At 38.0% G+C, this 14,005-nt stretch overlaps 1 protein-coding gene across 1 annotated transcript in view; it reads left to right on the top strand.

The window, feature by feature from the left end:
- Positions 1-125: 125 nt before the first annotated feature.
- LOC122573290 (collagen alpha-5(IV) chain) overlaps positions 126-14,005 on the top strand; it is a 56,624-nt gene continuing 42,744 nt past the window's right edge. Inside the window, exon 1 of the mRNA XM_043739408.1 lies at positions 126-767. Within this exon, the coding sequence (XP_043595343.1) occupies positions 639-767 (129 nt within the window). The 5' untranslated portion in view covers positions 126-638. The remainder of the gene's footprint in view (positions 768-14,005) is intronic.

The raw sequence follows: 14,005 nt of genomic DNA, 5'->3' as shown, positions 1-14,005 counted from the left end.
AGGAAGAGGAGGTGGCAAAAGAGGAGGAGAAGGAAGAGGAGGAGAGGATTGCTGACCGGGTCGAGGCGAGCTCGATCGCGCGTCGCACGAGGACTGTTGCACGGTCTCAGCCGATGTCGATCGCGCCGTAGGTCTCTCTGGCTCGAGCGAACTGAAGCGAGAACCGGCGAGTAGAGAGCGAGAGGGGAGCATTTACCCGCCACCGTGACGCGGTCGGACGCGCAAGGATACAGCTCCACGAAGAGGAGAAGAGAGAAGAGCGCCTCCTCCACCGCTGACTTAGGCCTGTCTGGCTGCGCGAAGCGGCGACCGATCGGGAGGACGGGCCAACCGGGCCGTCTGTCTGGCCCTTCGACACGCGCTGCGTCGACAGGCTGGCCGACCAGCCACCGCATCGTTTTCCAACCACACGACACGACATCTCTTAACTACACACCAGAGAACTCGGAATCCGAGCACAAGTGTGTACCGTACGAACGAGACGTTCGAATAGCCGGATCAGAGAGTATCGGCTATTTCGCGGGCTGCCGGCCTATTCGCAACTCTCCACCAACGTATACAGGTAAACGAGGGGGAAAACGAAGAAGGAAGAACGAAAGGGACAAGGAGGAGGAGGAGGAGGAGAAGAGTCGGGCACAATGCGGCCTAGGGCCGCGGCGACGTCAACCAATGCAGCCCGCGGGTTACGTCCGTTCCCGGTTGTCCTGCGAGTCACCTGCGTCCTTGCCCTACTGGTCGTCACGTGGATACCGGTCACCGAGGCTGTGGTGAGTGAGTCCTTGAAATATTCCAGTTACGTACCGTTCGCTCGTAGACAAAGGGCTTCTCCACAGATATTCCGTCTAGCTTCTAGGATTTTTACACGAATCGCGTATCTTCTAACGAAACAGTGTTCCATTCTCGCGTCGCTGGTTTAAGCAGTGCTGCGCTTCGTTCCACCGTCATCGTTTAACATCGTCACGCGCGTTCGTTGTCGTAGCTTAGAAAGAGAAAGAGAGAAGAGTGGAATTAACGTTCATTCCGCTAAAGTGTCATTTATCCAGTGATGTTACCGGTCGTACATACCTTCGTATTCGGCTCTTTCGATAGCCATTTTTATTTACAATAAAACTCGCGTTTCGAATCATCATTCGCTGTTCGACGAATATCGATCGAGGATAAACGAACTTTCATTACGACCCGTGGTATCGATCGACCGAACTACCGGTTCGTTTAGCACGATTGCGCAAGAAATCGCTGTACCAAAGGAGGAAGATACAGACGGGAGAGAGGGGCAGACAAACAGACAGACAGACAGACAGAGAGAGAGAGAGAGAGAGAGAAACAGAGAAAAGAAGGAGAAATGTATTTCGCGGAGTTATCGCGAATTTTCACCACTCGAAACGGGGCTGATCGAAGTTGGCACGCGAGAAGTTCTCCGAAGCAAGTTGCCGGCCTCATTTCCGGTAGGCCGCTGTTATCGCGTAGTATCTGAATACGAGATGCCACGAGACCTTTCTTTCGCGCCACGAGACCTAGAAAGTCGATAATAATTGAACGCTGTACGTGGGTACGTTTTATGAACGTAGGTGCGGACAATTTAACGCAAGACGACGTAACGTCGCTCCATACTTTTAGGAACGTAAATGCGAACAATGATTCCGCGGCACATGCGTGTGAGAATGTCGGCTATACGTTGATCTATCATCGATCTCTCGATCGCGTGGCAAATATGACTTTGCTCCAGAAATTCAGCACGCCTCATTTATCATTCGCGCAAGACAGTTTTCGCGATGATAAACTTAATTTTATAATATCGCACATATTACGTAATCGTCGAGCTTCCAGTTCTGAATCACTATTCGAATTCCAATTCTGAGCTATTCGATTTATCGCATTATCGCCTTCTTCTCGAGTGTCTTCTCTCTTAGCTTTGCTGTGAAATTAATTGACATTATCCATATCGAAGATTTTACAAACAAAACTCAGCTGCTAGTAATTTCTTTGTAATAAAATGATTTATTCTATTTATTACGTCATTATCTTTCCAAAATTTTTCCTTCCTCGCGTTTATACAACTAACATTGACTTTTTAAATATAGAAAATGATATGATATTACAGTTTTTGAGATTATTAAGGATCATCTATTTTTCAAAACAGCAGGATAACACTGTCGTGTACATATGAGAATGCGATGTTGGCGTTTGATCATTAAACGAAACACGTTTTAAGATTACCTTCCAAAGTAATACTTACCTGTACCTTGCTTAGCATTTAATCTTAATTAAATTTACTTAATATCTTACCTTATATTTGCATTATTTAGATCTAACTTTATATCACGGCAATCTCTATAGTTAGAAATTTACTCATTTATAAACAGGCACGGAAGAACTATAGAATACATTACTGAATACGAACAAAAATCAGTAGACTGCTTGGAATAATATTTTGATTGCATTGGTACGTGTTAATATTTTACATAAGCACGATGCTCTGATCAAATAAACCAGAAAACGTCTGAATTTCATTATGTATGCCGAGTAGTGAGTTAGTTGACTGTGTAATTAATTCCTACAACGCTCTAGAAATATGGGTCATATCATCTCCGTATGTGGATTTAGTTCAAATTGTTTGCGGAGAAGTTAATCAGTTTATTAGCACTTCTGTGAAATCATTCCTGTAGTCCAAGAATATCGATTAGATTAGATTAGATTTCTGCGACCTACTTGATGCAAGAATATTGAACCTTTCCGCGAAATTCTTTCCTCGTTTAAATAAACGTGAAAAAAATGCGTTTAAAAAAAGTACGCTACACGTAAAATATACTGTAACATTCAAATTCATTAATTTCATTCGTCAAAATCGTCAATTTTCAACACGATACTAGAAACTTCCTGGATCGGAGTGTGCAACATCAATTTACCTTATAGTCGTGATTCGACGAATATGATTTTCTTTTTTACGAAAGGAATCAACAGAAAATTGAACAAAAAACGAAATTCGAAAATAATAATATAGCGAAATTGCAAAAAGGGGCGAAGAAATAATTTTTACTCAGTTTCTTCGATAATTGCATCTTTTCTAATAATGATATATCGGGTAATTATAGTATCCCATTTTATATAATTACGTTAGATCTCGCTCCGAATTTCAAGAAATTATAAAATTCCAGAAACCATCTTATATCATTTCCTCCATTTCTTGAAATCGTATTATACTAAACATAAGGGGGGAGAAAAGTAGACGTTCCGTGTTTCGAGGATGTATGTATAATTATATACATACACATAAACCGCGCAAACTGCCTATCCCGGCAACTTGAGTTCACGTGTGGCTCGTGTGTGATGTCACAAACCGTTAAAAGCGTTTATCTTGAGACCAGAGGTTATGAATAATGTATACGAGGATATTTTTACAATTATACAGATAGTTACGCAACGGTGTAATCCTGTTGTGTAACCAATTCGCGTCTTGCGTGTGATAAATATTGGGTAATATTCATTGATTGCTCCTCTTATTTGAACTTCCCATTCATTGACTAAACGATAGTGAATTAACTTTCCAGATTAGAGCGGTGCAAATACATTTTACAATGTCGATTATCATCGTTTCCAAAATTATGCTGCACGTAAAACGAAGTTCTCTGTTGGGTGTAAACGCAAATTTTTAAACAAGAAGAAATTTCACTTGAAAGTAATTCTTTAAACTTTATAGCTCTTCATCGAGTGTATAATTGGTTTATCAATTTTTTTAAAGGAAATCTAATTTTCACATTAGCACATTCCGAATATGGTTAAATTCGTTGATCACAGACAAAGAAGAAAATATCAATATATTTGAAATACAATGCAAATATTAGACAAATTATAAATCTTACGCAGAGTAATAGAGATTCAAAGGTAATTGTACCCCTTTTATATATAGCCGTCACGTCAGGGCACAGCCCTCTAGCAAATAGCACTGTGTGTAACACATGTGTTAAATCCAGTTATTAAAAGCACAAGTACCAATGACGTCAGTACCGATGCTGATGGCTAACCATTACAAACAATCGAATTTGAAAGCAGAACAGCTTCTGTTCTGAACTACGTATATAACGAAAAAGCTTGTTAAAAGTATCATTTTTTTTTTTTTTCATTTTTTAGGTTGATGATATCACTTTGCTGCCGTTTCCGGTCTATTTGTAATTACAACACTTGTGCAGCTGCACTTGTGCCACTCTCAAGTTCTTTAATTATCTCATATTTAGTTTCTATAATTAGCACTGCGTGCTTCCGTGCTGACCACACTATGATATTGTACGCAGCATTGCATTATTAGATTCATCCTAAATTATGTGTATGCACATCGCTACAGCGTATTGTATTACAATGAAATGAATATGGATCGTTCCATCCCGCGCAGCTTTATAGAAGAGAAGACATTTGGGGAATAAATTGTATATCGCATTACGCTACACAATATTTTACTATAATTAATCTATTAAGTAGGGAAAATTAACTTCTCATTCGTTGGATAGTTAATATTAACACAGATCATACCTGAAATTTCTGAATACCAACAACATTATATTATTTTCTACAATTCTGTTTATCCTATTGTTAACATTTGTCATATATTCCTTTTTTACTTTCCAAGCATTTAATTACCTCAAATTTCAAACAAACTTCCATAGCAGACATAACGTGGAAGCGAGAGAAGGAAATATCTTATTCGGAAAGAAGGACGAAGGTCTGCGAATAATTCTGCAGACGTGGTTGTTCTGATATCAGCTGTATCTTCCTCTATCTCGTTGAAATCACCCGGTGAACAAGCGTGTAGGCGATTTCGACGCCTGAACGGAGTGCACATCCTTTACGGGGCATAAAAGAAAATATGTGGACGTTTAGGGTGGCGACATATACGACAATAACGGGGATGAGAATGAAATAAACGTTAGGTCAAAAGGTTTATGCACCTTTTTTGCCCCCTCTAGGTTGCCGACAGTGGCCCGTTATGCTGGCAAGTCATTCAGTATCGTGAGAAATCGTTCGATAGGGTCGGTTAGGTTTCGGATTTCTTCTTTCATCTTTAGACTGTTGCTGATCGATGTGACAATGAAAATGTATAAATCTGTCTTTTAGTTGTTGTGTTGTGCGTTTAGACCGGGACACGTTCGAAGAATAGCCAGTTTCTGAGAAGAATACAACAAATAAGGATTACGAGGAATATCCTTTTACAAATTTTGTCATCTGTTATTTGTTATTCCGCTATTCCGCTAAACTGAACGAAATGGTTCTCACTATTATACATACTTATATCATCATTTACTTACATCATTTACTTGAATCACTTGATGGCAGTAATAAAATTAATGAAATAGGCAAAAAATCTTTCAATGGGAAGTGGCTATTCTTGTGACGTAATTTTTGTTAAAGCATTTTAACTTAACTTAAGCAAAGTTTTTAACAGAGACGTTAGAAAATATCGGCAGCGTCTGATTGCACGTGCAGCAACGATCACAGACAGGCTATTCCAAAAGTCCACAGTGAAACTGTAATACAAGGCTGTGTTACCTTGACTAATCGAGAAAGCTTGCATCCGAGACACGCGATACAGCTCTGGTTAAACACTCGTTCACGTGGGCCGTTATTACTAAATTATGCGTGAAAGAGAGACACTTCGTCATTGCTACCTTACACGAAATACCAACAAATAATTCATTCTAGCCGCTCGAATTATATTAATATCGTATTTAATATTCGACTTAAATTACTAGACTCGTAAATGCTACTTCTCATCGTAAATGCTTTCACAATACCATTTTATGGTCTTTGAGTCTCTTCTTTCTAAATTTTGTAACAATAGGCGATTTTACTAGATCTTATTATTAGAAAGAACAGAATATCTTTAACACTTATATTCATCGTTACGTTACGATTGAATTAACGTTATAAAATTTAAAATAAATTACGCATCCTCTACAGATGATCGATCTGTTTCAAATTATATCGAAAATTAACCAATTACTTTTATAAATTGCATATCCGGTCTTGATTATTTCGTTTTCAATTTCTCATATAAAAATAATTGAAATTTCGAAGCAAACCGGAAGCTCATACGCGAATATACGTTGAACATATCGAACAATATATTGAAGAGAAAACGGTCATTTCCTTTAGGCGAGAGCAATATTATGAAATAATTCACAACTTCGTTCACGATATCTGTATTTCTGTTGCTCTGTAGGAAGAGTCTGCCTCTGATAACGATAAACTTTTCCTGTTGTTGTCGCGTGGAGACAATCGCCACGCGAGGATGCGCAACTCATTTGGTCTTCCTCGTCGCGTAGAGCAACCCTGTTCATGACAAGATAAAAATTTGCATACCATTGCATTCACATACACAGGGCAAACCTGCTGATTCATCTTAATTAAGTTAAAAAAATTTATCGTGTCGTTTTTTTTACTTAGAAATTTTAATAGCGTATCCTGGTTCTTTCATAACCGCTGTTATTAATTATGTACGTACCATAATAACAGGAATACGTGCTTCGACGATCGTTTGATATCCAATTTTATAAAAATTTTATAACAATAGATAAAATGGCTGAGTAAAAGATATAGAAATATTTTTCCTCCAAGTTATAATTCTTCGTTGAAAGTGCAAATGATTATTAACTTGAAAATATCAAAACTATTTCTTCTAAAATGCGATAATATATTTGACTAAAACTTGATAAATAAATTTGTCTATCGTTTCTGTTGACAATAAACGTAAAGTTAGAGCTTACTTTTTAACCGATATTATACCGCTGTCGATTAATTTGGCCAACGAATAATAATAACTCATAGAGACCGAATTTTAACCAGGACCACGCTATTCGCTGGAAAACACAACACATGGTATCGACGAAAACAGTTATAAAGAGAAATTTCGACACGTGAAATTTATATCGACAATCGAGCTATATTCTATACGTGAGCTGAATCCACGCAGGCGATCTTCCTAGAATATTTACGTTCCCTTGTCAGAAACACTTTCCTGCCACGGTTTTTCTGAATTATGCTCTCACCTGCATTTCACGACGCTAAATACGTAAGCTTGTCCCACCCACGTGAACGAGAGGGAAGTCGAATAAAAATAGGGAAGAGGTGTCCTGTCCAACGATGCTTTGGTTACGAGAAACGTGATACTTTCACCGTCTACAAACTTAGAAATATCATTCTATTCGATGTCAAAGCTAGTTTTCTCGTCCTCTTCTTCCAAAAAGGAATCTACTGTTCGTACGGTTAGAGTTTTCTTGCACAACTGAAATGTACAGCGACTGGCCGAATAGCCGCATTTGCATCGTTTTTATTGACGTGGTTTATTGAAATTTATTTCTTAAACTAACAGAAAATATTCAGATAATTCGCTATATCTAACAGGAATAACAATTTAAACGAAGAACCGTACATTTAAGTACAACAAATAGTTTTTAATTTCATTCATTGACTTAAACGAGCAAATTACGTTTCATCTTCTTGATAAAAAGCGTAATCGTTGATATTAGTAAAAATTTTGGTCGAACGTCCTTCGAATTCGCTTTCTAAATTACATCTGCGATAATAACAATGTCCTTCGCAACGTGGAAACCTCTTAATGGTAGAACCTGCGAATACATTAACAGTGTCGGTCACAATAAAACGCGTTACGCGAATGACATCACCTTCTAGAACTGTTGTATGCAAATACGTCATTGGCCACCATTAACCCCGTTATGTTTATATTTCGTGCCGGCTAATTCTTTTCATTGTACAGTAAGCACGCAAACAGTTCTAGTGAGAAGATGAAATGATGCAAATTCATTACGCTCGAGATTAATCACGACGCTCGCACTCGTCGAATAATTATAGCAGTCTCTATACGTCATGGGCAAAGGCTAATCGTCGGTTATCAATACCGTAGTGTTGATCGTTACGATAACTTCGTTGGAATAGAATTGTAATAACGATTAATGATCGTCGAAATGACAAAATTACGTGAAATTTGTGTGTAAAAGATAATAATCACGAAACGAAGATATTTTCTAGAATCGAAGTTAACGCATGACGAAAGATAAAGAATGTAATTGGTGGTGGTGATCAATCGATCGCGCGTGTAATAAGCAATTTCAAAGCGTGACGTCATACAAATATTTATTCAGTCACCGCACAATACGATACATCTATTTACGGTATGTCGGGTTAACATATTACAAATTTGAGAAAAGTGCGGTTACACGTAATGGAATCGAGTACCGCGCTACACAACGTTAATCAGGTTGCACGTCACTGGACCGTCATCGCTAATTCATGTGTCGGTTATTTAGAAAGAAGCAACGCCTGCCAGTGACATCACGATCTGATCTCATTCGTTGCAAATGCACCGATTACATCCAGTATAACTTTGCTACGGAAAATATTTATTCGCGCCAGATTGCTTTTTAATTTGTACGCGAACGTTTCCGATATACGTTGGAATTATTAGAATCGAAATTAATGTTATTAGAATTAGATTTAGAATTTTTGGAGGTATTGAAGTACATCAAAGTATGTAATCGTTGATAAAGATACAGCGTTTGACGTTAGACGAGTAAAAAATTAATCGATCGATTAATTTCTCCGATTGAAAAAAAATTAATTGCAAGAAATCGTGTTTGGTTTAATTGATCGATGAAATTCAGCGCAGAAAGTTCACCAGCGATTCGATCGTTCAGTGGCTTAGTGGATTAGTCAGTCGGTAATTATAGATATTGATCGTTAATCATCAATCGCTGATCAAAACGTCAAGCATCTCAATTTAACCGAGATTTAATTGATTCCTGAAGCTCTGTCTAATAATATTGAAAATTGATTGATGCCAAATTTAAGGCCAGTTTCAAACATTAATGTTTCCACGTTCTCGTTACGTAATGCTTAATATCAGCCTATGTTTAACTATTTGTATTATTTAATCAGGTATCTGAGCTAGAGCTCGATCAAGCGTTGTTTATAGTATATCGTTTATCTAAAATCGTTATGAGCCGTGATTGATGCGGTTTATGCCGCGAGACGGATCGGCAATTGTCAGTTGACCATTAAAGCGCTGCACGATATTAGTTTCAATGCGTGAAGGCTGTTACGCGTGACATCACGGTCTAAAATTATTTATTAACAAATGCGTCGTTTTTACCGTTACCTCATATCTTTAGTTACTTAATTGTTACTTATTCGAGGCCATTTCCAGTGATATCGCTCGCGTCACACCACAAGTGATAATCTTTTGCTTGTTTACCCGATAATAAACCATTCAGCTTTCTGGAAAAATATAATTTAATTTCGACGAAGAAAAATGAAGAATTTTCAGAAATTTACAAATTCATCGAAAAATTTGTTTTTTTAATAAAATCGTTTATTTACAATAATTTCTATAAAATAATATTCTATAAAAAATATATATATATATATATATCGCGAAAATTTGACTGTCTGGAAAGTGGGTCCGTGAAAGTTCGGAAATTGGGAAGCCTTAGTATACTCTATATGATAGAATTCGATCGATCCTCTACATGATCATTCCAAAGAGTAACAGTTCACATTCAAAGAAGTTAACTCAATCAGCAGAATTTTAATAAATCGGACACTAATCAAAAACTCTATTCGACGAATAGAGTTCAGATAAAGAAGTTCTACTGTATAATAGTATATTTCTACAAGTATCATCAACGTCGATAGCATTATACACAGATCACGAACCACGCTGGGTCCACGATATCGATTTTCCTAAGCTATCAGTAACATCCGGCGGAAAGTTATTTATTATAAACGTGAATGAAACAGTTCAGCGTGACAATCGGAGATAACATAAGTAGAAACTCGTCAAAGGAGAATAAGCGGTCTGTTTATGGCTATATCGCGATAACCCGCGGTATTCCTTGCGAGCACACGAGCGCTCGTACCACCCTCCCAGCCCGCCAACCCTTGCATCATTCGCCTGTCTGTGTGTTTCTCGGTAAACCAACAGAAAAAAAGGGAAAGAAGAAAAAAAGAGCACCAAAATTAATGAACCGCGTAGCGAGTTTATCGCCACGAGCCGTCGTTGGTAGGCTGAGATCATCGTGAACGCGAGCATCGTAAATCGAATATGGTGTGGCGACTTTCAGCGTTTCATGGAAATCGACGATACCGAGAAAGGCTAATAATAGCGACGATGCCACAACGCCAATAATTTCGAGGGATGAAATCGATGAAACGACTCGACGCGACGCGACGCGATGCGACGTTTGCCGAGATTCGATGGTATTGCCAGTCGTCGAATGTGGTCGATCGATGATCCTTTCACGATAGTTTGCGCGAAAGTAATGGTGGTAGATAGAGATTGACGTCGAATGGATTGAAAAACGGCTATTGATCGTTTTCTATGGATTGCAGCGAAGTTTGAATACGTTACGTACGAAAACTCTGCCACGGGCAGCATCGAATTTGGCGGATTTCGCGAATCGGACACGAATGGAGGCATTTATCAGATTGGTAAATTACATCAGGCGCGAGTAACGGTGTCACGAGCGTTACCAGAACGTCGTTTAATCTATGTGGGACGTTTAAGGGTGGACGCAATCTATCTCTTACGAAACGTGGTAACCTCGATACACATTATCTGAAGAAACTCCGGAGTTCAAGGGGTCTCTCGAATACCATTTCGTCTTCTCTCTTTCTCGCGTAGGATCGCATGGTCGTGAAGGAATCGTAACTCTATACATACGATTTTCGTATCACGTTCCCGTTGCGATCGTTGGAATTTTAAGGCGTTGTTTCGGCCGGAGAAAATAGAACAACGAGGCTGGTTGCCAGTCGAGTCCAAACGAGCCTACGTATACAGCGACGAGTCTTTCTCGGTAAAAAAATCACGAAGCGATTGATCGATCCACGCTAAAAGAACTGTTCTCGATAGATTTTCAGGTGAAAAGGTCCGATCGCTCGATTCGAGTTCAGGTTGTTTTAATTTAAATTAAACTTCGCTGTTGATCGAATAATATTATACGAAGACTACGGAACACGATGTGCAATTGCTACCAAAAATATTTACACGTTTTCTTGTTTTTCAATGAAAATTATTATTATTTAGCTATAAACTAATTTGTCATTTAGCTACCAAATTAAATAATATCTCTCTTTTATTTGTGTTTGAATAAATGTTTTCACGATTATCTCTCAAAGACTTTCTCATTCTATTATGTCGATAATTATCAGCCTGCAACGGGAATACAGATTTCCCCGCATGCGTGAAAAATCATAAATAGTAAGGGCGATCGATAAACTTTCGTCATACGAACTTCATTCACACGAATCATTTATCTCCCAGTGAATGAAACAACGATTTAGATAAATGGAATTCTAGTGCCGTACAAAGAAAACGGAATGTTCGAAATCCTACGTGATTATCGTCAAAAAGCGCAAAAGCCAAGCTACAGCAAGCACGCCCATCGAAATCGTACAAGTCGACCAATACGTTCGGCTGACAGGCGTAACAAACGTCGACAACGCTTTTCGTTAGACGCGCTCAAACGAGAAATAAGCTGGTAACGTGGTAGGAAGCGGCGACCGATTAGGCACGTGACAAAAGGGATCCAACGATCGGCGTTCAGTAGGCTGCTTTCATCGGATCGATCCCCAAAAATAGGGCGCGTACCGACCGCATATCCGTTTCTATTTCCGCGCGTATCCAGCCGAGATGCGCTCTCGATGTATGTATATAACCTGGATATTTTTTCCCGCTCACATGTCGCCGATAAATAAAAGACAGTAGGGAAGCCATGGTTCTCGCTGCTCTCGCATTACACTGCGCACGAAATTATGGAGCTGAGACGCGACAAAAGCTCGCGCGTTGTTCCCAATCGTGATTTTTTACGTTTAGAGGAGGTATGTATTGATTTGGAGAAATTGGACAACGGGTAGAGTAGATTGTTTGAATAGCGGAGGCTGTCAAGTAGGACGAAAGTTATACAAAGTTATACTTGCTGATTCTTTCTATGTTTTTCTCATTCTTGTGCTTCTTATCTTGCTCCCTTCGAAAGAGAAAAGAAAAAGTAACAATAATCTATATAATAGAAAATATCTTTATTACATGAAATAATAAACAGTGAGAAGCGATGATTAGATTTATATCGAACGATAGAAGATGTTTCAAGTGTTCCTTAAATCTTGTCTTGCTTCGTGTTATTTGTTTGTTTGAGAGAGGGACAGAGACGGAGACAGAGAGAATATACATAAAAGTATGTATATTGATACATCCAGATTAGGTTTATGTTGAACAATATAGGGCGCCTCAGGTTTTTCTATTACCAAGGTCTTAACGCGTGTAAAACAGAACGATACGATAAAACCGGAACGATATTAAATTTTGTTTGTATTCTAAATATTTTGTTGTATAACCATTTATGAAAAAAAAATGATAAGAAAACACTTGACCAAGCTTGTGCGAAAAGCCACGAGCATGCAGCTTGTATATCTCTTAAGGCTACATTGAATTATTGACCTTAATCACTTGCTGACGCGTTAAGTAACACGTTATCGCTTGGAACTTCCGTTTTCACCTCGACACGCGATCTTCCAGCTTTTATTCTCTACTCGGACAAGACCCATTACGTACAACTTTTTCATCAATTACGTTGAAAAATCTCTGGCCGTAGAAGCTGAATTTTTGGCACCAGGCTAAGAGATTCGACAAATACCAAGATATTAAAGTAGCTGAATCTTTAAATCATTCGAAAATCTAAATCTCTCGTGCGATGTTACGTAATTATTAGATGCAATTTAATTACAAGTCTCAATTTATCGTATCGTAAAATCCAATTAAAATCTTAACCTCTTGAGGGATCTTAACGTATGCATATGTGTATGTTCAATTTTTGTTTAATTCGAGACATGCGATCAATGTTGTGCAAATATGTTAATTTTAACTATTACTCCAATGGTTAGGCGTATTTAAATACATAACTTTTCTCAGGAAAATAACGAATAATTATCTCTTCGTATCCTTAATATATACGTCCCTGAGAATATTAATCATCAACTCTCGATTACAAAAGGATTATTTTACGTGGCTTAAAATATCACAAGCAAGAACTACAGCTACATCGTAATATAAATTTTAATACTTTCGATCTTCCCTCCTTTCTCGGCACTTAATTCACAATTAGTTTTGAATACAAGATAACAACGAATAAACCATCAATTTAGTTATTCTCGACCAAGTAATTTCGTTTCATTCAAATGCCATAAAATAGACTTGCTGATGATCATTTATCGTCTTAAATCGATAGTCGGAGGCAACCAATGCCGACAAAGAGCAATCAAGAATGGGGCGTTGTGTCAATGACAGTAATGAAAGAATGCGGGAAATTGAGTAATACAATGAATACTTGCGTTCCGTGAATCGAATGTTAGAAAAAGACTCGCAAGGCGAAGACGCTACAATTGGCGCCAATGTTGTTCTTACACGGTCAGAGTCGCTACAAACATAAGACATAAACTTGACATTCGACCCTTGTGCTACAAACGCATAACGCACCACAACTGATTAGAAGTGCATCAAAACGTTTAAGATTACACGGGAGTTCAATGCTAACAATAAGCACTTCAAGGAACAAAAGATGCACAGTATGACATACTATACGAAGCATCTTCGGGAAGATCTGTCGTTAATTTCAGATTTCTAACGCTGAATTGTAATATGAGTGAATTTTGTAAATGTTAAAAAATTCAATTTTTATGAATATCGTTAAAAGTATACGTACTGCAATGCATATTTACGATGAAAAGTAATACATGAATTTCCAATTTAATTTCCAATATTCAAATTTATATCGATTAGCAAATATCTTTATTACATGAAATAAATTAATTTACTAATTAATTATGAAATAACATGCTCTTGCCTTTTAATTATCGCTGCTAATCATTTTAATATCGACTTTTACATTGTTTATATACTGTGATATTTCGCGTGTTTCATCCTTTTATATTCTAAATAAAAATTATT

This window comes from Bombus pyrosoma, linkage group LG12 (genome assembly GCF_014825855.1).
Source record: "Bombus pyrosoma isolate SC7728 linkage group LG12, ASM1482585v1, whole genome shotgun sequence".
NCBI lineage: Eukaryota > Metazoa > Arthropoda > Insecta > Hymenoptera > Apidae > Bombus > Bombus pyrosoma.
Note: the sequence above shows the minus strand (reverse complement) of the source record. Positions and strands in the feature narration are given on the sequence as shown.